Source organism: Pieris brassicae, chromosome 9 (genome assembly GCF_905147105.1).
Source record: "Pieris brassicae chromosome 9, ilPieBrab1.1, whole genome shotgun sequence".
NCBI classification, from domain to species: domain Eukaryota; kingdom Metazoa; phylum Arthropoda; class Insecta; order Lepidoptera; family Pieridae; genus Pieris; species Pieris brassicae.
The window spans coordinates 11,776,253-11,797,045 of NC_059673.1; the positions used below are offsets into that span (position 1 = coordinate 11,776,253).

The following is a 20,793-nucleotide window of genomic DNA, read 5'->3' on the forward strand; positions in this document are numbered from 1 at the left end:
GATATAATAATTTTAATCCAGCCCTGGTTAGATAGCGCCCTGGCTTGGTTGTGAACACTTGTGTTTTAATTTAAATTGAAGCCGTAAGTTCCAAATCCTGGCTTCTGTCATGACGAAAATATTGAATAGTACGATTTTACTAAGCCCGAATATTTTAATTAATTCTTCGTCGATTTGCGGACACAGCAATTTCTTTGAAGCTCTGCATTGTGAGATTTTTAAATTCTTTCGTAACTGGGTAACCCCGTACTAATACCGCAGTAAGCTTTTTAATGTGTAAAAAAAACATATTTAAAGGCAAAACAAATATTGCGTTATATATTATTTTGATTGTAAATAATGAAAAAAATATATCCGCTTTTACTACTTGTAAGTAATACTCATTCAAAAATAAAAGACGGATTATTATTACTTTGAAATGACATAATTCAACAGCAAAGAACAAACGAATAATTTACAGATCTTTTCAAAAATGCGACCCTGTGTGTGTGTGTGTCCCGCGCTGTGCGCAAACTTTCCCCCACTCCCTTGTTTAATGCTCAAGAAGTTTGCCGGTATCTGTATAAATGTAGGGGGTAACCTCTGTATCTACAGAATCGATTTTGAAAGTTCTTTTACTTATAGAAAGCCGCGTTATTTGCGACTCAAAGGCTTTGCAAAAAGGAAAAAACAAGGTCGAATAAAGCTGATTCTCACGAACGGTGATAGATACATGGTCTAGAGAAAACTTTTACAGCTTGATACTACAAAACGATATGATAGCGACATTTTATAATTAATAGTTTGTTCAGCTAGTATTATATGTTCTTGCTCTGACGCATAGTGGATGAAAAACTACGTTAGTTAAGCGTGCTTCTTGTATAGGAAAGAAAATTATATAAAAGAATGTCAACCGACGAAAATTCTCATAAAGCCATTGCAATACAACTAACTAATATTACTAACATTTATTTTTTCTACGTGTTTTATCTATTTATCATAATATAAACTTATATTTTTATTGTATTAATAGTATCATAATGAAAACTAAATACTACTATGTATTTACAATATTCTTAATAATTGTTTATTAAACATAATAAATAGAAAGAAATGTGTGCGTGTACTAGTGTTCACACGTAAGAAGTGAAACTTGTTTATGACCTTATTTGTCGAAAAGTGATCTACTATATGCAACTTTACAGAAATTGGTTAAATAAAGCTAATTTAGATAAAGTTTAACAAAAGGCTTTAATATCACAGACATGGATACAAATAATACAATTATTTCATTTCATTTTATTACTACTAAGATTATTACAGAATTTCATTAATTGTAATAGAATTATTACTATCATTGTTATCATTATTATATATTTTTGTTATTAATGGCTTCGTATCTCTTCGAATGAACCGTGGTAGGGACAAGAAATTGATGGCGCGTAACCGAAATATGTGACGGTAATTTTTTTTTCAACGCCGATAAAATTTTACTTCAATTAAAACAAATTTAAAAGGTTTGGACCCTGTGGCATTGTACTACTGGCAGAATTTCCTCGCTGTATTGTGCGATACTTATTCGTAGAGCGAGAAAAAAACCAGCTCAGGGGTCGCCGGTAAGATGTAACTTACATCTAACTTGATTAGCACCTGTGCACTTGAACCCAAAGGTTCAGGTCTCTGCTCCAAAGGGAACAAAGTCGAAGTTGGAGAAAAGCGGCGGCGGAGAAGAGCTCAGCGGTCTGTAATTGAAGTGTTAAATCACACTAATACCAAATAACTTTTGAAATTCAGATTTACAAATAGGATCATTCCAGCTCCTTTGACGCTAGAAGGCATAATTTCAAATTCTCAAATAATACCAAAAAGTCACTTAACGTAACTAAATGCAAGTATATTTCTCATTTCAACTCGACAAAAAATGATACACGCCTTGCATTTAGAATATTCAACATGTTATGTTTGTATATCCGAGCTGGGATTTGAAATTTTTCGTTTTTCTTTCGACGTTATGTTCATACAATCCACGGAAATTTTAATTGAACATCACATTCCATAATGCTGGTATCAGCTTGTGTATACAAGAATACGTACGCTGTCTTAATTGTAAGATATTTCAAAAGTATATATACATATATGATGAATGAATGAATGAATGAACGCGTGTGTGATGAAATCTCCGTGTTTTTTTATAATGACCATTAAATATAACCAAATCCCTTTTTTAATATGAGTCACTCCAATAGAAAAAAATCTTAAAGTTAAGTTAAACTTATTTGACTTAGATTATAAAGTAAGCAGTGTTGGCCTAGTGACTCTCATCCCTGAGGTCTTAGGTTTCTGTGTGACCCTTTAACACTGTCTCACGGTGAAAGAAACGGTACGTGACAGGCACAGCAGGGCTGATCACCTACTTGGCTATTAGAAAAAACAAATGATGACGAAACAATACAAAAATCTGACGCCCGACCCTTCAAAGGTTGTAGTGCCATTGGTTTTTTATACTATAAATAAATTAAATGTCTTGACGGTGATATTCGTCGACGTTTACAAAGTGTTCGTTTTGAACTCTTCGAATTAAATTCTACGATATAAAGAATATTGTTAAATGATAAAAATAATTTAATTCACGTCCACGGTGTCGTTACACGACTTAAATCGGACGGACATTACAAATCCATTTATGTACATTAAATCTAGTTGATAACGCCGCAAGGCAAACCACAGATTTACGGATTATTCCACTTTTGGGATTGAAATTTATGCCAAGATATTTATCATTGGCTAAAGTTCTACATTAATCTTCACTTAAAATGTTCCAAGTTTACATGATTCTCGTATGCAACTTTGTTTCAACTTTAAAGTTTTTTCTACTTGTTCATAATAAGATTGATAATTCAAAATCGGTATAGTAGGTATAATTCTAAAAGTTGTTGAATTTTAATATATTTTAGTACAATAAAACAAAACTTTATGGAATTGCGAATGTAGTTTATTTTTTAATCACAATACTAACAACAAAATACGGAAGTAAAACACATAGGGTAAACTCATAAATTTGTATATTTTTTAGTAAAACAAATATTAATTCGTTTCATTTACATATTTTGGGTATATTTTTAATTATTTTACTTATTAAGTAGTGGCTATAAAGTAACTTAACTAATAATTATATTATTAATTATTTTTACAAATGTATAATAATCCCCCTTTAACAAATTAAAATTGCGGATTAGTCGAAGTCTCGTGTTTCTCTTTTAAATTTCATATAAAACCCTTCCACTTCATTTTAATTATATCAATACGATTAGGTCTAACAACAATATATTTAATGCTAACATGACGTCTGAGTCAAATATTTGTGTAATTTTTTTTAAACAAACACATATGTGAACTTTGATAAAATCTAGAAGTACCCAAACGGCAATAAATGCCGTCTTCTAGTTTTATTTAAGTCAAGAAGTTTGTGTTAAATAAAACATATTGTACTAATAACTTGCTCTACAACAGACTAGTCCAGTGTACGTATTTTTAAAAACTTACATAAAACCAGCAAAAGCTATACCTAAATTGCAGGAACTATTAAAAATATTTTATAGTTAAACTGTATTGATTGACATTGTATTTAATACAGTTATTTCTCTTTGTAAACTGCCAGAGGGCTCACGAGTGCGTTACGGGCCTTTTAAGAACTGTTACGCTCTTTTATTGAAACATGTGCGTAAACAATATGACAAAAGGTTATTGATTGATATGAAGTCATCAGTAAACAGAAATAACTTCAATATAATCTTGTCTATTATGGCCATGGTTGGAAACGCTCATATGACAAAGCTTCGGAAAAACTTCAGTGGGTTTCCAACTCCAGATAGTGGTGATACGCGGAAAAAAAAGTTGTGGGACGACGTGGGACTACTACCTCGACGTCGGACAATGAACCGAACAATACAAAAGAAACAGTATAGAAGGTATGAACAATTTGTTTTCTTTTGAAGTCTTCTAAACTGTAATTGTCATATTTGAAAACTTAATATTATTGTCATGTAGAATTTAGAGTGGCACGGAAGCAATTCATAAGGTATTATAATGCGTATTATACTTTTATGAATACAGGTAAGTCTACTAACAATATTTTTCAACAAGTGTCCTTCTCAAAATCTTTCCCGACGGGTTCTTGGGTATTTCGTTAAGAAACGCAATTTCCTTAATTCGCTTGTACGGCGCAACTCTTTTACTAACAAATTCTAGGATTTCATTATCACTCGTGTGTTTGTTTTCTTTCAACACCACAAAGGCTTTTGGCTTCTGCCCCGTGATGGGGTCTGGTATAGGTACAACTGCTGCGTCGAAGACATCTGGATGTTCTTTCAAAACACTTTCTAGTTCAGCTGGAGGGACCTGGAATGCGTTGACCTGAAAAATAATTGTTTATGACATCATTACAATTGCATTGCTACAAGTGGGTGTGTGTTAGATGGTTGTTTGAGTGCGGCTAGTGATGATTGTGAGTCGGTATGAATGAGCTAGTGGGTTATTTTTAGCGGAGGAGGTAACTAATAAAAGAAACAAAGAAGAAAGTCATGTTCTCAGAAGTAACATTTAAATTATTATTAATTTCTTAAGCTATTGAGAAGATTGAAAAGGACAATAGTTTGAATTTGTGATTTAGTGGTAAGTGAATAAACAGAAGACAAGAACATAGTGTATTCCCTTTAATAGAGACCGTCAGTAGTACTGGACACTTTCTTATCTTAAAAATCTTTATTAGCACATGTGTCATATATTTTTTTTTTAATGTTAAGCTATGAGCACGTACAGCTTAGTCAGTAGTTATGTTTTCACGCGGATTTATGGACCGTAATATCGGAAAACCCGAACACATTATGTATTTAATATTGCTAGTACTGATACCGGCAAACATCTTGAACAAATAATTTTTAGGTATCACTGGGAGGGAGGCGGCGGGAGAGCGACGTGTCGATCGCGTGATTGGTAGATCAGTTGACGATTGTGTCCCGCGCTGTGTATGATGCGCAAGATTTCCCACACTCCCTTGTTTAACGCTCAAGAAGTTTGCCGGTATCTGTATAATATCGTGTTAATAATTGTTAAGTAGGTTTTAATGTATTAGGAGTTAATTCTAAGTGCAGACAGTAGAATTCTATAGATTAAACGTGAATAAATATTTTAAGTGAAATTCAAAGAGTTAGTGTTTTAAATAAAATTCAATTAATAAATGCAAATTTAGTATTAATCTTAAGTCAATCAAGATCTAGAATGTTGTATACTTTACCTTGATCAGCTCCTTTAACCTATCAGCAATGGTTACTACTCCATCGTCAGAAATACTGGCCAAATCACCACTTCGGAACCAGCCATCTTCAACGAACACCTGCTTGTTGGCTTCTGGGTTATTTTTGTATCCTTTCATAACGTTAGGCCCTTTGATAAGTAATTCTCCAACCTGTAAATAAATGTAATAATATTTATAACAACACATTTTAACCGAATTAATAATTGATTACTATATAACAAAGTTTATAGAACTAGATAATGATGATCTAATTAGACTTCCAAGCACGTGTGTAATCGTCGGTGTATGTGTGTCCACAAATTTCTCGGAAACTAAAAGGTATATCAAGATCGACTTTGAAATAGGTTGAATACCTACTACCATTATTTACCACATTGTTGGGATAGTGTATATTTTAATTTATGACTTTAATTTCAAATCGTATAGTAAATACCTAATAATAATTAAAATAAATTAATAGAAATCTAAAAAAAATTAAACAAACATCTCTTAAACATAAGAGAAAGATTTAGATAATAATACAGCCTTTTATTTCCAATGTTCCAATTAAATTAATATAATACAAATTCTTAGCTCTAATTTTAAAGGCAAAGGCCTCCTCCAACCCGTAAATAACGTTTTTGGGCTTGCTTGGTTCACGTTTCGCCGGCTAGCGACTTTAGCTTGTTTATAAATCTAAACTTATATATTGTCGTACCCATTCATGTACTCTTAGACATAGGAATTAAACTAAGAATTATTGTCTTAAATATGCTGTTAATAGATTAGATAATATATATATTTAGTCCATGACAAATTTAGACGGTTCGATTAAAGGCTGAGTAACTCATAAACAAACAATGGTGTGACAAACTCTATAATAATTTTGTTTAAATATTAATTAACACGAATCTTGAATCACGTGATATGAGGTCATATACTAAAAATTGTCGCTTATGCTGTAATTAGATGTTTTTAATACTGCTAATAGGCACCCACGTTTCAATAAGATATTATAAAGTGTCACTACTACATCATACTACTACTACATAATCATGCTACATGTCGGGAAAGCACATAAAGTAATAAGCGAATATAAGACGAAACTCAAAAGTTATATTATGCTCTAAAAAAGAAGTGGCATTGAACCAAGGGGAAGATGGAAAGGGCGCCTTAAAAAACGGGATAGAAGATAAAGAAGCGTTAGCAGGAAGCTAGAACGGTTAAAGACTACTAAGAGCTTTAAAGGAAGTTACGATGTTGAGTACCGAGAAAAGATTTTTGTATAATATTCAAGATTTGTAAAGATTGGAAAAACGGGCTTCATTGTAATTATTTTATTTATTTATTAACACTTTGTTACATTACAATATAAAAAAGAAGAAAAATTGAACTGGCGGCCTTATCGCTTTCGAGCGATCTCTTCCAGACAACCACAGAAAAATAAATGTTTTAAATTACATAAGATAGGCAAGAAGTGCAAAAATACATGTTATACACAGTTATTAAGACAAAACTAAACAGGAACAAAAAAACAAACTAAACTAAAAAGGTACATTAAACATAAAAAGTAAAAAGAAACCTAAATCACGATAATTTAAGATAAGTTTCATGTCAGTTAGTAGGTAGTAAGAAAGTTAGGGATACGATGTGGACAGGTAATGTTTGTACATAAGAAATTTAAAGGAAGATAGAGAAGGAGCTAAGCGAATAGGGACGGGAAGTGAATTCCATAGCCAAACTGCAGAGACCTAAACAAATGGTTTTAATTAAGATTATTTACACAATAATACCAAGAACCTGCTAAAACAAGAAAGCGTACCAGATGTACCATGCTTGTACACGTAAACAAACAAGTTGTAGGCGTCAACGTCAACAAAGACAGACTCGAACAAAAAGAAACTCTGTGACAAAATTAGGTTTACACAGAATTGTGATACATTAACCATTTACAATTTTTATTGTACTAGTTATTTTACTCCATAACGCTTGTAAATCCATGTATTATACATTTGATTTTTATACTGTGAAATGAAAACTTCAAGCCTTTATCATCACAGCAGGCTGATCACCTACTGGATTATTAGGTGAATGAATTCTTAAAGGCAAGGCCTGCCTGTTATATATTGCGTGGGAGAGTATAAAGGCCATAAGTTTTGTCAAAATTTATAAATAACTTATTATTATGGCATTATGATAATTAATATGATGTATTTATGTATGCCTATGTGGACATGGTTGATTGTGCGTTTTTTTATAATTAATCTGAGTGTACCACTTTCTTTGTGAATAAATCAATTATTATTTTTAAGAAATTTCCATTGCGGCATATGCCTATAAAAACCTATAAGAGTTGTATGTTACCTCATTAGGTCCTAAATTATTTGATTCTCTATCAATTATCCGAAGCTCGACGTTTGGTACAGCATAACCAACAGATGTATAGTTCTTGAAGCCAAGAGGTGCTAATGTTGCAATTGGACTTGTTTCGGTTAATCCATACGCTTGTCCAACGTGAACATCTCTCTGAAAAATAAAATGCCTTTATCATTACAAAACGCCACCTGGTGTGCTGGTGCGTTCCTCTGTATAATCACAATAAACTTAAGAATTACCGAATGAATTTACGAACGATTTAGCCATAGATATGTGTGATGTGATAATTCAGTTTTGTTTAAGCTTATTTTAGTAGTGTTCTTGGAGGATATATGTGGGCATTTGACATTCGCTCGAACGGTGACGGAAAACATCGTGAGGAAACCGTCTTATATTAGACCCAAAAAGTACGGCGTGTCCAGCTGGAAGCTGACCAGCTATTCGCCTATTAGATTGACAAATGATTATGAAACAGATATAGAAATCTGTACAAAACTTGTAGCGCCACTGCTTATTTCAATGAATTATATGGATACGTTAAAGAGATTGCCAAAACACATAGGCAAAGCTATGCGCGTACACAGTTGCCTACCTCTCTATATAGTCAGATATGAATTTTGGCTTTACCGAGTGTATAGATGTACTATTTTATGTGAAATTCCAGTAATTAATTTATTATCCTTATTTTCTATAGTAAATGAACACTTCAAATATACTTTAAACATCTTAAACAAATTGTAATCAAGGCTAAGTGAAGCTTGTATTAATAATAATAATAATTACTAATTTAATTTCATTAAATTATTCTCTAACGTAATATGGTAACGTCTACGAAAAATAACAAGAGATTTCTAATTTGAAACAAAACATTTAATAAAAATAATGAAATTTATATAGTACTTCATTGATTCGCCTAATGCTTGCAGACTGCTTCTGTCAAAAGACAGGTGAAAGACACATAGGGAGCCAGAGAGGAATGTTTGTAGCAGTCTGCTCTTGGCCTAAAGTCAATAAATGATCACCATAGCCATACATATGAATGGGTAAACAAATATTAAAATGGTTAGGTTATTGCATTATGAAACAATCTAATATATCAGGACTTTTGTAAAACTCTCAAGAAATTAACACGTTTCAAGCGGTTCTGTGGAGAATTCTTAATATGTTTTTTTTATTCTTTATGGAAATGGTTTTTAAAGCTTATATACAGGGTAGAGTAAGTCACTCCTTATAATACGCTTATTTCATCTCTTGAACATGTGGAACATCTGGAAACACAGGCTGGGAGGGATGCTGCTTTTACATGAATGAAACTGTTGTCAATTGAAAAAGACTTGGTATGAGTGCATGTTAGCATGCTAAAGGTATGAAGTTAATTTTCATGTTTTTTTTTTTTGTATTTGAATGCCCGCCAAGTCGAGCAAAAAAGCGACATTAACAAAAACATAAAAGATTTAATATTGATATGGTCAGTATAATGTTGTTAGGATAGCTAGTTATGTAATAATTTAAGACAGAAGATCACTTAAATAGGGACTGAATAAATTAACCGACTTTTTATTACATGGATCTCACTACTTATCGCGGTAGTAACGCAATGAAGTTCGCGTTGCGAGGCTTGATGATTTACGTGTTATGTTATTGACGGCATACATTTTCAATCTATAGATTTCTGCAGGCGCTAAGTTTTGTTCGCCAAATTCATTCCTTAAAGAATAGCCCAGTACTATAGTAATTATGATATTACCTCAACTTTTTTAAGAAACGCCTCAATATCAGCTTTGGGTAATGGTGCAGCTCCAATAGTGACAGATTGACAACGATCCATATGCTTTGCCTTCACTCCAGGGTACGAACTCAGGAAAAGCACTGAAATTATTAAAGAAAATGTAGACAAATCTCGGCAGTCTGTAAACTTATTAACGTTAAAAGAAATCATGTATAAGTGAATAAGGCAATTTGTTTTAGATTTTGCTTGCGACATCTTACAGTTTTTAACAGTAACAATTATTATCAATAAAAGGTTGGTCTCAGCGCAGAGAATTCAGTTATCCACGTATACCTGGAATGCAAGGCTGTGGGTAAACAACGTGCAGAAATCTTCGGAACATTGAAGTTGCTCCGTGAAGCCTATGAAGTGCCCAGGAGGCTTCTGTGCTTTTGGAAGGAGTAAGGCTGTTTTTGTTAACCAGAGTTCTCAGAACGGAAACTGAGTCTACAAACCATACCATATCATATAAGGTTGATTAAAGGTTGCATCGTACAGCCGGTGTATCGTCAGTGCCCGGTCTTGAGACCCTCAAGAAAACAGGCAATCACGTCTCCATATAATTGTAGTCTATATATTAGTCGTGTTGTGTTGTGGTTCGATGAAGGAATACTGTATGTCCAAGCACTTTATTGGTTATGGGTGGTGTCAATGGCTGGCTGTTTTTGGAGAATGGTACAGGCATTTAATTGTTGAATGTATTTAGTAATACTATTAGCTACTACGAGTATTCGCGTTGCTGTTTTAAATGTATGAAGCCGTTCAAGTGTTACGTAAGCAGATTTATGCAATTTATCCTCAAATGCATTTAGTCTTCAAGCATAGACAATGTGTGGTTACTATGTGTAAATAAAGTAAATAATTACTGTTGACGTAATCACGGAATAAGAAAATCACAGTATTTTTGTTCCCAAAGTGCGAAATGTAAGAAGGTTGTATCTTAGTTGCATGAGCGGCTGTGCTCCAATAGACTTTTATTTTTATGAACGCGGGAAAAGACTCATGTGAGGCATGAAAGGAGCGTTCAAGTATTAACGAATTTGAGTCGGGTCTTTTTGTAAAATGTTACGATGCGGGGCGGGAATTGAATTACGCGTTATTGTTAATATTATTTTGCACTTTCCAGGACCTTACACCACATAATGGTAAGTGTTAGGTATAAAGAGTCACTGGGGGTGGTCACGTAACGTTTTACTATTGGATACAGAAAACGTTACGGCACGTTTCATGGGGGTCAAGAATCTTCAAAAATTGCCTATTAATAACAAATAACATTTATTTCATTTTAACGTATCTTTTAAAATATCATGCAAAATATCCCTATGTCATTTTAGGTTTATGTTTGTCGCTTATTGATAATCTAATTAATAATTAATCGTTACGGATCTTGAGAAAACTACATAAAAATTTCATACGATTTCAATATCTGTTGCTATTGCAAGTAACAATACCGTGGCTGATACGAATTTTATCACAAAGGCATGAGCTAGTTACGGATCGTGTTTCAACTTTATCAGTATTTTCTATACGTCTTCATCGATAATTATTCACTATCTAAGCCCTGTCTCTTTCGTTTGCTTATTAATCGAACAAGATGCATATATACCTTACCTAGATTTGAATTCAGTTTTACAATCAAATTGCACAATTATATCTTCATGATAAACAAATATAGATAATATTTACGAAATTTTTGATTTGTTTACACAATAATATTTATATTACATTTAAATATTTACGAAATTCTCTATCGTAGTCCAAATGGATTTTTATGGGGAAATGAGCAGGCCGTCTTTTAGAATGTTAGCCTATCCGGCCATAAAACCCTCATCATCAAGGTTCGCTAATGCGTTGCCGGTGTAAGCGGCTAGCAGTATTTAAAAAAATGTGGTACAAATCTCTTTTCTTATCCCGACATTGAATAAGCCATTAGAAAAACATGCTAGACAGGCACAGATGGAAAATATCAATAACCTCAATATGCTGTCAAATGTGTGAATACTTACTCAGTGGTGGAGCCAAATAAAACGAAGCAATGCTATGTTTTTCCAGTGCCTTGACGAAAGTTTCAGGTTTGAATTTTGGTATTGTCACCAATTTCAACCCAACTGCCAACTTGTGAAGGGTGACCACACTCAAACCATATGAATGGTACATTGGTAGGATTGCCAGTACAGTGTCTTGATTTGTTTCTAAAAAAAAATCACCTTTACATTTTTCACATTTACTAAAAACTAATTGAGTGCCTGAAGAAATTGACTAACACAAAAAAATGTGCGCGTGTACACACGTAAGATGTGAATCTTCTTTATGACCTTATTTTTCGCAAAATTATCTACTATATGCAACTTTACAGAAATTGGTTAAATAAAATTAAACAATGTGACGCGTAATCGAAAAATATGACGGTAATTTTTTTTCCAACGCCGATAAAGAAGTTTCACTTCAATAATTCTTCAATCCTGCACTTTTATTGCGTTAGTTTAAAATGGCGTATTATCTAGAATAAGATACGCTGACTCATATATAAAAAACTTATTTTCATGACATAGAGTCTCCAATAACAATTACGAATTAAACATGCCGAGAAACGTGCTCTTCTATTTGATTAACAACCTTGTCTCTACTATCTTTGATCGACAAACCAAGAAACGTGTTTCTGGAAGTGTAAGAGTGATTAGTCTGTGTGAATGCGAGATTAAAAACTACCTCCTATTGTTATTTGCGTCTTCAGACCGAAATATCAAAAAGGGTGAAATGACAAAGGTTATGCTCGCTTGAATCATACGTATATGAACATGCTTTGCATGCAACAATTCATTGAACCATACTATAATGTCTTAATTAAACACGGTTAGATTTTAAAATTTATATTGTACGGCCATTCTTCGGCCAAACAGGACCAAAATCTTAGGCATCGATATCCCCCAAACCGGCTGGAATTGATTTTTGTGTATTCGGCAAGCCTAGGAACAGAACTAAACACACAAGCGTGAATTGATATTTGGTCTTCTGGAATTCTTTCTTTACAATTTAGCATTTAAAGAACATCCTTAATGTCACAGCATTTGCCACAAAACCCGTTTTTTTATTTTTAAATGTTAGTAATTGTTTTGTAATAAATTTGGCCGTGCGGCTTGATCCCATGGTGTTGCGTAGAGATGTCATCAGGGGTTATCTTCTACCGCATTTACCATGGAGAAGATTCAGAGGAGTTGCAGCTGAGTTTCCTCATCGGACGACAAGGCAGAATACAAAATACCATCCGTATCACCTCGACATCCGTCGTTCCACAGCTGAGCGTTTCTTGAGGCAGTTTTTGCCACGCACCACCAGTTAGTGGAACCAGCTGCCCAAGTGTTTTCGAACCTATTCGACCCTTCGGCCCTTCAAGAAAAGAGCGTACTAACTCATAAAAGGCCCGCAACGAACTAACGAGCCTTCTGTCAATGTGAGTGTCCATTCACAGCGTCTCTCTTTGTTAAGAGAGAACGGGAAGTAGGCTCACTTGATGTTTCAAGTGAGCCTACTTCTCGTTTGCATTCTATTAAATTAGGAAAAAAACTGTCCCATATTTTAAATAACATTTTAGTAATAAAAGTAAAACAAATCATCCAGCAATCACTAAGCGTAAATTCAATCACAACTCACCAGTAGTAAAGTCATACATTCTAAATTCTGTATCCTGCTGCTTACAATTCGCAACGATATTCCTATTGGTTAATTCCACGCCTTTAGGCAACCCCGTAGTTCCGCTGGAGTATAGCAGAAAAGAGACATCATCTGTGTCCCTTTTAACCTCTTTAAGAATGCTTAAATCTACGTTTGTATTATTAATTATTTCTTTATACGAAATTGTGCCGTCTTGCCGGTTGTTTTCCACATCTATGACAATAATAGGAATGTTTTTCTTTGCCAGACACAAAGCCTCTTGAATAACGGGAACTGCTTCTGGGATTGTGAATATAAGTTTATTATCTGACATAACTATTTGTCTTTGTATTTCATCTGTAAGCAAATATTAATTAATTACTATAGTTGTTCGACGATATCAAACGCCTAATACGCGAATTTCCTTTAAATGACTGGTTTCGTGTTTCATTTTTGATCCAAGTACGATATGTAACGATGAGGGTTTTTTCACACTTACAACACTTTTTTTTAATTTCTATGATTTATTAAAAAAAACTGTTATGAACCATTTTCTTATTATGATTGAAATTTCAAATAAACATATTTTATAATATTAAAAGTTCATTAATATTATTTCATATTAAATTTTAACTTTAAAATGAAGCATATTAATTACTAAAACAGATGCTACAACTCTTCATTTGAATAGTGGTCGTTTTAAATTAAGCTCTTTATCGGTTTTATCAATTTTAATCAAATTCGATTGAATTTTAGCTCCAGTTTCCATTAATATAAACCTTGCATGAAATTAATTAATGCTTTGTGTTAAATTAAAACATGACACAAACAAAACTGTTTAATGCTATATAATGTATACAAATTGTAAAAGAAATAATATTTGTAAACGTACAGCAAGGTTCCTGTGTAATGTTCTTAAAAGAAACAAGCTGCTATTGTAATATAAAAAGAACAGAAATCTTAAGAAGCGCTCAGTGGACGTTTTTGGAACTAAACGCGTGAATTTCTTACACGAATTGTATAAAAAATTGATAAGATGTTAATTAGCGAACATATTAACTCATTCGTTTTGTTCAGAGATTTTAGAGTTATGAATACAAACCTTAAAATCTAACAAGGTCGAATCAGTTTATACCCGTTAATTCTTGTTATTTAAGTTAAAGTCAAGGTCAAAAATCATTTATATAGGTAGTACATTAAATGCTTCTAATTTTACATGTACTGCCAGTACTTAAATCAAGGGCTAGAGCGGAAGAGAAGAACTGGCAATAAACTCTCCGCCACTCTTTTTAATCGCCAAGTTTTTTTATGTATTACACAACGTTTGTAAGAAGCTGCAACCATTACACTATGTTCCACATGACATCAGCAGGAGGCATGATGAAATAGGAGTACGCACTTACATTCTCGTGGAAACAACACGAAAATACATAGTCGAAATAACTAACATCACCGCATACATAAATTCAAGTACGAACAGTTACCACAAGTAGCACCCGTTCACGAGTATCACGCATGGCCAGCCATCGGCCCCCTGGCCATATTTTAGGGAGAGAGATAACCTGACGCATGGACGCATTTATACGATTTTCAAATATAATAATATCTATAAATTTACATACAATGACAGCTAACAGTTGACTGTTAGCTTATCCTACTAAAGCTTATCCTTGAGGATACAGCCCTACAACAGCTCCGACACATATTATGCAATAAACATACCTTTAAACTTAAACTTACTACTATTGAAAGACAGAGAGAGAGAAAATATTTTACAAATGACTGACATAATTACGAGTAGGTAGGACAATGAAGTCGAATAATGGATACAGTAAAAATACTGTTTCGCAAACTTTTTCTATCTTCTTTGGAAGGCTCATGAAAATTTTTATTCAATATACAGTGTGTTTTAAAAGCGTGTCTTTAATAATAAACTTAAACTACAACTTTTTTATGTTAACACAGCCTTTGTTAAAGTATATAGTCCGCTAAAGATTTTTTATCTTTCTAGCAAATTTGTTCCGATTTTTCTTAAATAACTAACTATTGCCCATACGAGTATACTTACACGATGTATATACTGGGTTCAGAGTTGTAACTACACCCCCAGCTGATAAAATGCCGAGGATCGTGATAGGGTACTCCGGCAAATTCGGCATCATTACTGCAACAGCGTCGCCATTTTGTAATTTGAAATTTCGTCTCAAGTGAGCACCTAATGTCCGTGAATGTTTGTACAGCTGGCCATATGTGTAGTGCCTGTCGGTAACTCCGCACACCTAAAAGCCAGAGAGTATTTTTTTTAAACAGAACTGGACCTGGATGTGGCCTATTGGAGGGCACGTCTGTCCAGGAAATACTTATTGAACCACCGCTTAAATTAATCAATTTTGGCAAATAGCAACAACTTTTTCCACAATCTAACCTAGACTTGTCACTAAAGGGATGCATAGTCAATAATAACGGAAAAAATGTAGTACACTAGTTTCAAACAACTGTTACTCGCGCTGCCTGCTACTGAGCTGAGTGTGATCACTAGTCCAGCAAGAAGTGTTTAGGGCAATAATTCCAGCAACAGCAGGGTCAATAGAAAGTACTGAGTGTAAGCGTTGTAGTAAACTAAACAACTAACCTGTCTTTGATAACTGGTCAAATCTAATGCATAATTTACGTAAATCTGATAGGTGAATGACACTTGTAACCTTGAATACAATTTAGTCATCGTTATCTTGACATTATTGTATATGTAACCCATCAGTTAGATATTAAACATGTAAGACCATCGTGTTCAATTATTTAAGATGATTTTATATAAAATAGTTATCAAAATTATATTAAGTACCGATATAGTTAATTTTCTATTTATTTATTCATATATTCATATAGGTACACAATTTACACTTATGAACATCAAAATCAGAAATGCATATAAAATGCTTCTAATTTTACATTATCTGCCAGTTCTCAAATCAAGGGCGTAAAACGGAAGAGAAGAACTGGCAATAAACTTTCCGCCATTCTTTTTAATCTCTCAAGTTTTTGTTTTTTATAATCCTTTATAAGGAGCTGCAACCATAACACCATGATCCACATGACATTTTAAGTAATTAATAATAACACAAATTCAAAACAAAGATTTGTCCTGTATCAGCAGGAGGCATGGTGAAATAGGAGCACGCACTTACATTCTCGTGGGAACAACACGCAAACACTTAATAATAATACATAAACATATACAACTTACTAAACTGAAAAAAAGGTTTTCAGATTTAGTAACTTTTGAGTTATTTCGCTGGTACTCTGTAACTTTCAATAGCGGAGCAGATACCTACGTGCAGATGCAATGTAAATTTAGTACTCAAATCAAATTTAGTACAAGTGCAGGATCCTATTAGTAAGTTAATTTTCTAATTAGAGGGAATAGTTCCTTCATTAGAAAATGATCTTTTTGACCGTTTAAATTTTTGCAGCCCAGTACTGTACTAGATTAAGGTTTAAAAATCTACTTCTGTTAATGTTTCTGTTTATCATACAGTAAATGTTATTTGATTCATCTCAATCGATGAAAAAAGGCACATGACACAAAGGAACAATGTTTCCAAACAGTTCAAAAACTTCAGCTTAAAAAACTTAAGAAAAATTTGGTATATTATATATTTATTGTACCACAAAGAACGGTTAGGTGGCCTTCGATACACAATCTTATACTAGAATAATAAGTCCTGAGTACATATCACGTTACAATATCTTCTTACCAGAAAGAAAGGCACACAATATTAGCAGCCGTTAGGATTTGGAGAAATTCTATCAGTTTGAGAACAAAGAGAGATTAGACTGATGCTAATACCTTGCCTCACGATAGTTGTCAAAAACGTACTAAACACTCGCTATAAAATTCTAAATAGTGGACGTAACTATTATCAATTATAATTAACAAAGTTTATATCAAACTAAAAATGTGTCTAACGTAAGCCGAGTAAATCTCAACAATGACTCAAGTAATAAATGTGACGATCGGCTGAGAAAAAATATTTGGGATCACCCTCATCACAAATTATTAAATTGAAATTATGTATTTCGAACAGTAATGATAACATAAAAAGTGGAAACAACAATTACAATGAAAACAATAAACTTAAACGTGACGGTGTGTCGAGTCAATAATAATAGAAAATCTAGAATAAATCTATTATTAGATTAACGATCTTCTATAACTTTGAATACGAATGTCTTGTCATGGACGAATTGGCTAAAATTAATATACTACAATCAAAATGATAAGAAAGAAAAATGTATAACATTTTTGTTAAATTTGTCGAATCACGTTTCACCTTAAAACAGCTGAACCCCAAATAAAATAGGGAACTTAGACAACATCATTTATATCATGCCAGTAATATTATCAGTTTTTAAAATTTATTTTTTAAAGGTGTACAAAGCCATGCGCCTGCTTAATATTACAAGTCTTAAATAACGATAGAAAAAGGTTTGGTTAGGTTAGTTTAGTACCAAATATTTGAACCTTCATTCATTCATTTCAAGAATCATGATATTTTAATTCATTTCTATGGGGTTAAAGCGGTAAACGATATCGGATGATTGTGGTGTGCCACCATTCAATATCTTTTACCGCGTACAATAACGTATAACATATAAAAAAATTGTGGAGCCGTTATTCGACAAATTTACCGTATAATTTATTACGAACAAAGATATAAAAAAAATATAAATTATTAGTTAAGATTGTTGTTGTCCAAATTATATAGAGAGGCGACAATTATAAGCTGGCAAAGTTTAAAATTGCCACATGTAGCGTACTAGATACAGAGTGAAGCCTTTGAGCTTAATTTGTATATCAAACGTTCTCGCTAAGTCTCTTCTTTGAATCTGACCCTAGAACTTGTTTTGTTTTTTTAAATTAATTGATGAGCTAAGTTGACTATGCACATTGTGTTATCGTTATCACAACTTCGTGGTATGACCGTGTATCGTATTTAAAAAAATCGTATTAATATCCTATAATATCGTAACAATCGCAATATCGTAATTCTGTATCTGTTTCATGATCATTTGTTAATCTAATAGGCAAGTAGGTGAGCCTTCTGTGTCTGACGCACGCCATCGACTTTTTGGATCTAAGGCAAGCCGGTTTCCTCACGATGTTTTCCTACGCCATTCGAAAGTCCATTGGTGGACAGTAGGGGATCGAACCAACAACCTGAGGGATGACAGTCGCACACTGAAGTCACTAGGACAACACTGCTCTAAAGTATCGTATTAACAAACAACCTCAACAACCTTGAAACAACAGCACATAAAAACCAAGGTTAACGAATTTATAAATATACTACTTATAGTCAACTACGTGTATCGTATATACAATTTAAATTAGTTTTATTTTTACCAATAATTTATAGGCATTCATTATTATTATTATGTTATGACCGTTTGTAAGTTCTGTGAAAATGGTTAAGACCTCCTCAGTTTAAGGATTGACAAGTACCAGGGCACCAGAAAGTAGATTTCGTATAAGAATAATAACCCACTAAATAATGTATTTATCTCTATAATTAATTGAAACCTTTATTTTAATAATATAGAGCCTAAAAGTTGGTTTGATTAGTTAAATATATCTTAGGTACTGATGCATATGAAACAAATTTTTTTTTGGGATATTCCATTTACCGAACAAGTATACATGCTATTAGTAGCGGGAGGAATTTCTTGAACAAATTGCTGAAATCGTTTGATTTCAATGAATATCATAATAGACAATCTTATAGTTTTAAAATAACTCAGCAACAAAACATACTTCGGAACATCTAGGAGACACATTCTTATGTTTGCATTTATATTACCTATAGGAATACTCGTTAAAATATTTAATCTGGTTTTAGTGTATTAAAACGATACAATTGTTTACAGAGAATAAATGAATATTTTCGACTATACTGTAGCAATTTTATAATATATACGCAAATTATTAGTATTATATATTATAAGATTAAAGTAATAAATCTCTTCGTTACAAATACATACCACGGCAGTTTTGTTCTCCCACTTGTGTACATTACTTAAAATATATTCGGACACCGTAATATTTGGTATTTCAATATCACAGTAAGGCGATTTCACAACTCTATTCTTTGTCCACACATGATTTCTTCTTAGAAAACTCACTAGTCGACATTCCACGATTTTTTCGAACCGCAACATAAACATGTTATATGTGTTACGTATATAAGATATAGTTCTCGAATGAAAAAGACCGGTGTCAAGCGTTAGTCGTTTTATCGTATTTACTAATCGACAATTAAATGGTATTATAATAATACAATATTCAACGAATTAGTTTAAAAAGTTCCACTATTAGTATGAATAGGAATTTTTTATGTGTTAATCTTTCGTTAATTTGCTAGGTTTATAATAAGTATCATTAACTTTTATTATATAAGTAACTTATTGGGCTTTAGTATGGTATCCCACGGTATAAGCAATAGATCTCCTAATTTGCAATAGGTAAGGCGATAGGCTTTTCTTATATCTAGCAACTCTACTCATCAGGAATTAAGTGTTCATCACGTTTTTTTCCGACGGCAGGTGTCGAGATAATGAGTCATCCGCCATACAGTCCTGACCTGCCGCCCTGCGGCTTTCTTTCCTCTTCCTAAGATCTAAAGTTTAAATTCGAGGTATTCGCTTTACGAGCCCTGAAGATGCGGTGAAAGCGTACGAAAATGCCATTAAAGAGACCCCTAAGGAAGAATGGGCCCAATGCTTCCTACATTAAGCCGTTCTTCATTTTCTAAATATTTTCAGTGTTACCTAGTTATTAGCACATAAAAATAAAAAGGTTCCATACGTATTTTAAACATTAAATTCTTTGTACTGATCATGATGTCGTGAACTATATAATAATTCCAATATTACAATTGCAAAGAAGCGAATGAATTGTATGTTCTATATTTAGATTTCCCTTACAGGATATGTGTGGTTTGATTTGTTCAATTTGTTAAACCTAACGGTTCAAGTTGAACCGAGAGATTAAACCACTTTCGATTCGAAAAACGATTTATTTATTAACACTGATTACCAATTGTAAAAGCTTGGGTCGTATTTTTTAACCATTTTGCTAACTATAAATCTTAATGATTTTGGTCAGAAAATGCGTTAGAACATCTAAAGAGAGCCGGTAAACTGTTACTGTTGTGCCGACGCAATGTTTTTGTTTGTATAGGTCTTTATACACAGGGCTGTCGCAAGTTTGAGATTGTGCGGTACAATACTTAAAGTTCAAGCCGGTTATTAAGAGTTAGAGTTACTGATTGAAATACTAAAATAATAGTAACAAAAGCCTTTTATTTCGCATACTGTATATTTAAATATATTTATATTTCTATCACCTTAATCTTTTTAGGTTTCCCTGTCCCTTTTTTGGCAAAAGTCTCCTTTAAATCCTATTTCTATCGGCGCTATGCCATTCTCTGGTACATACCAGCTGCTGTTTCCTTAATCTGGTCCATCTACCTACTAAATTTATTGCTTATTGTACCTTGGGCACCAGTTTTATACTTTCTTGATCCTCTTGCCACGTGCGCCACCCACCACCAAGTTTATTTATTATTTCTCTTTTCGAGGCCCTTTCATCTTTAACCACTTCCTTAAAAACAAAATTATCCCTAACATTTCAAAAATCACATAACATACATTTACTAAACATCTCAAA

The 20,793-nt window shown here is 33.1% G+C and overlaps 1 protein-coding gene across 4 annotated transcripts; it reads right to left on the reverse strand.

Moving 5' to 3' along the window:
• Positions 1–3,364: 3,364 nt before the first annotated feature.
• Positions 3,365–19,313, reverse strand: LOC123714597 (4-coumarate--CoA ligase 3-like). Of its 4 annotated transcripts, none has more exons than XM_045668935.1 (8): positions 19,107–19,313; positions 15,136–15,346; positions 13,068–13,424; positions 11,423–11,608; positions 9,396–9,517; positions 7,637–7,798; positions 5,273–5,443; positions 3,365–4,392 (listed from the first exon to the last, which is right to left on the reverse strand). In XM_045668935.1, exons 1-8 carry the CDS (start codon positions 19,287–19,289, stop codon positions 4,102–4,104), a joined length of 1,683 nt encoding a protein of 560 aa, XP_045524891.1. In that variant the 5' UTR covers positions 19,290–19,313; the 3' UTR covers positions 3,365–4,101. The 4 variants fall into 4 exon arrangements, with proteins under 4 accessions (XP_045524891.1, XP_045524894.1, XP_045524892.1 ...); XM_045668938.1 differs by lacking the exon at positions 19,107–19,313 and adding an exon at positions 16,915–16,932; XM_045668936.1 differs by lacking the exon at positions 19,107–19,313 and adding an exon at positions 16,823–16,893.
• Positions 19,314–20,793: the final 1,480 nt, after the last annotated feature.

Bases quoted from the DNA above. Each gene is read 5' to 3' on its own strand.
- LOC123714597 (XM_045668935.1), bottom strand. From the start codon at position 19,289: ATGTTTATGTTGCGGTTCGAAAAAATCGTGGAATGTCGACTAGTGAGT. The intron at 15,347-19,106 runs GTATGTATTTGT...TCTGGCTTTTAG, and splicing joins GGGAGAACAAAACTGCCGTG to GTGTGCGGAGTTACCGACAG. The intron at 4,393-5,272 runs GTAAAGTATACA...ATTATTTTTCAG, and splicing joins GGTTAAAGGAGCTGATCAAG to GTCAACGCATTCCAGGTCCC.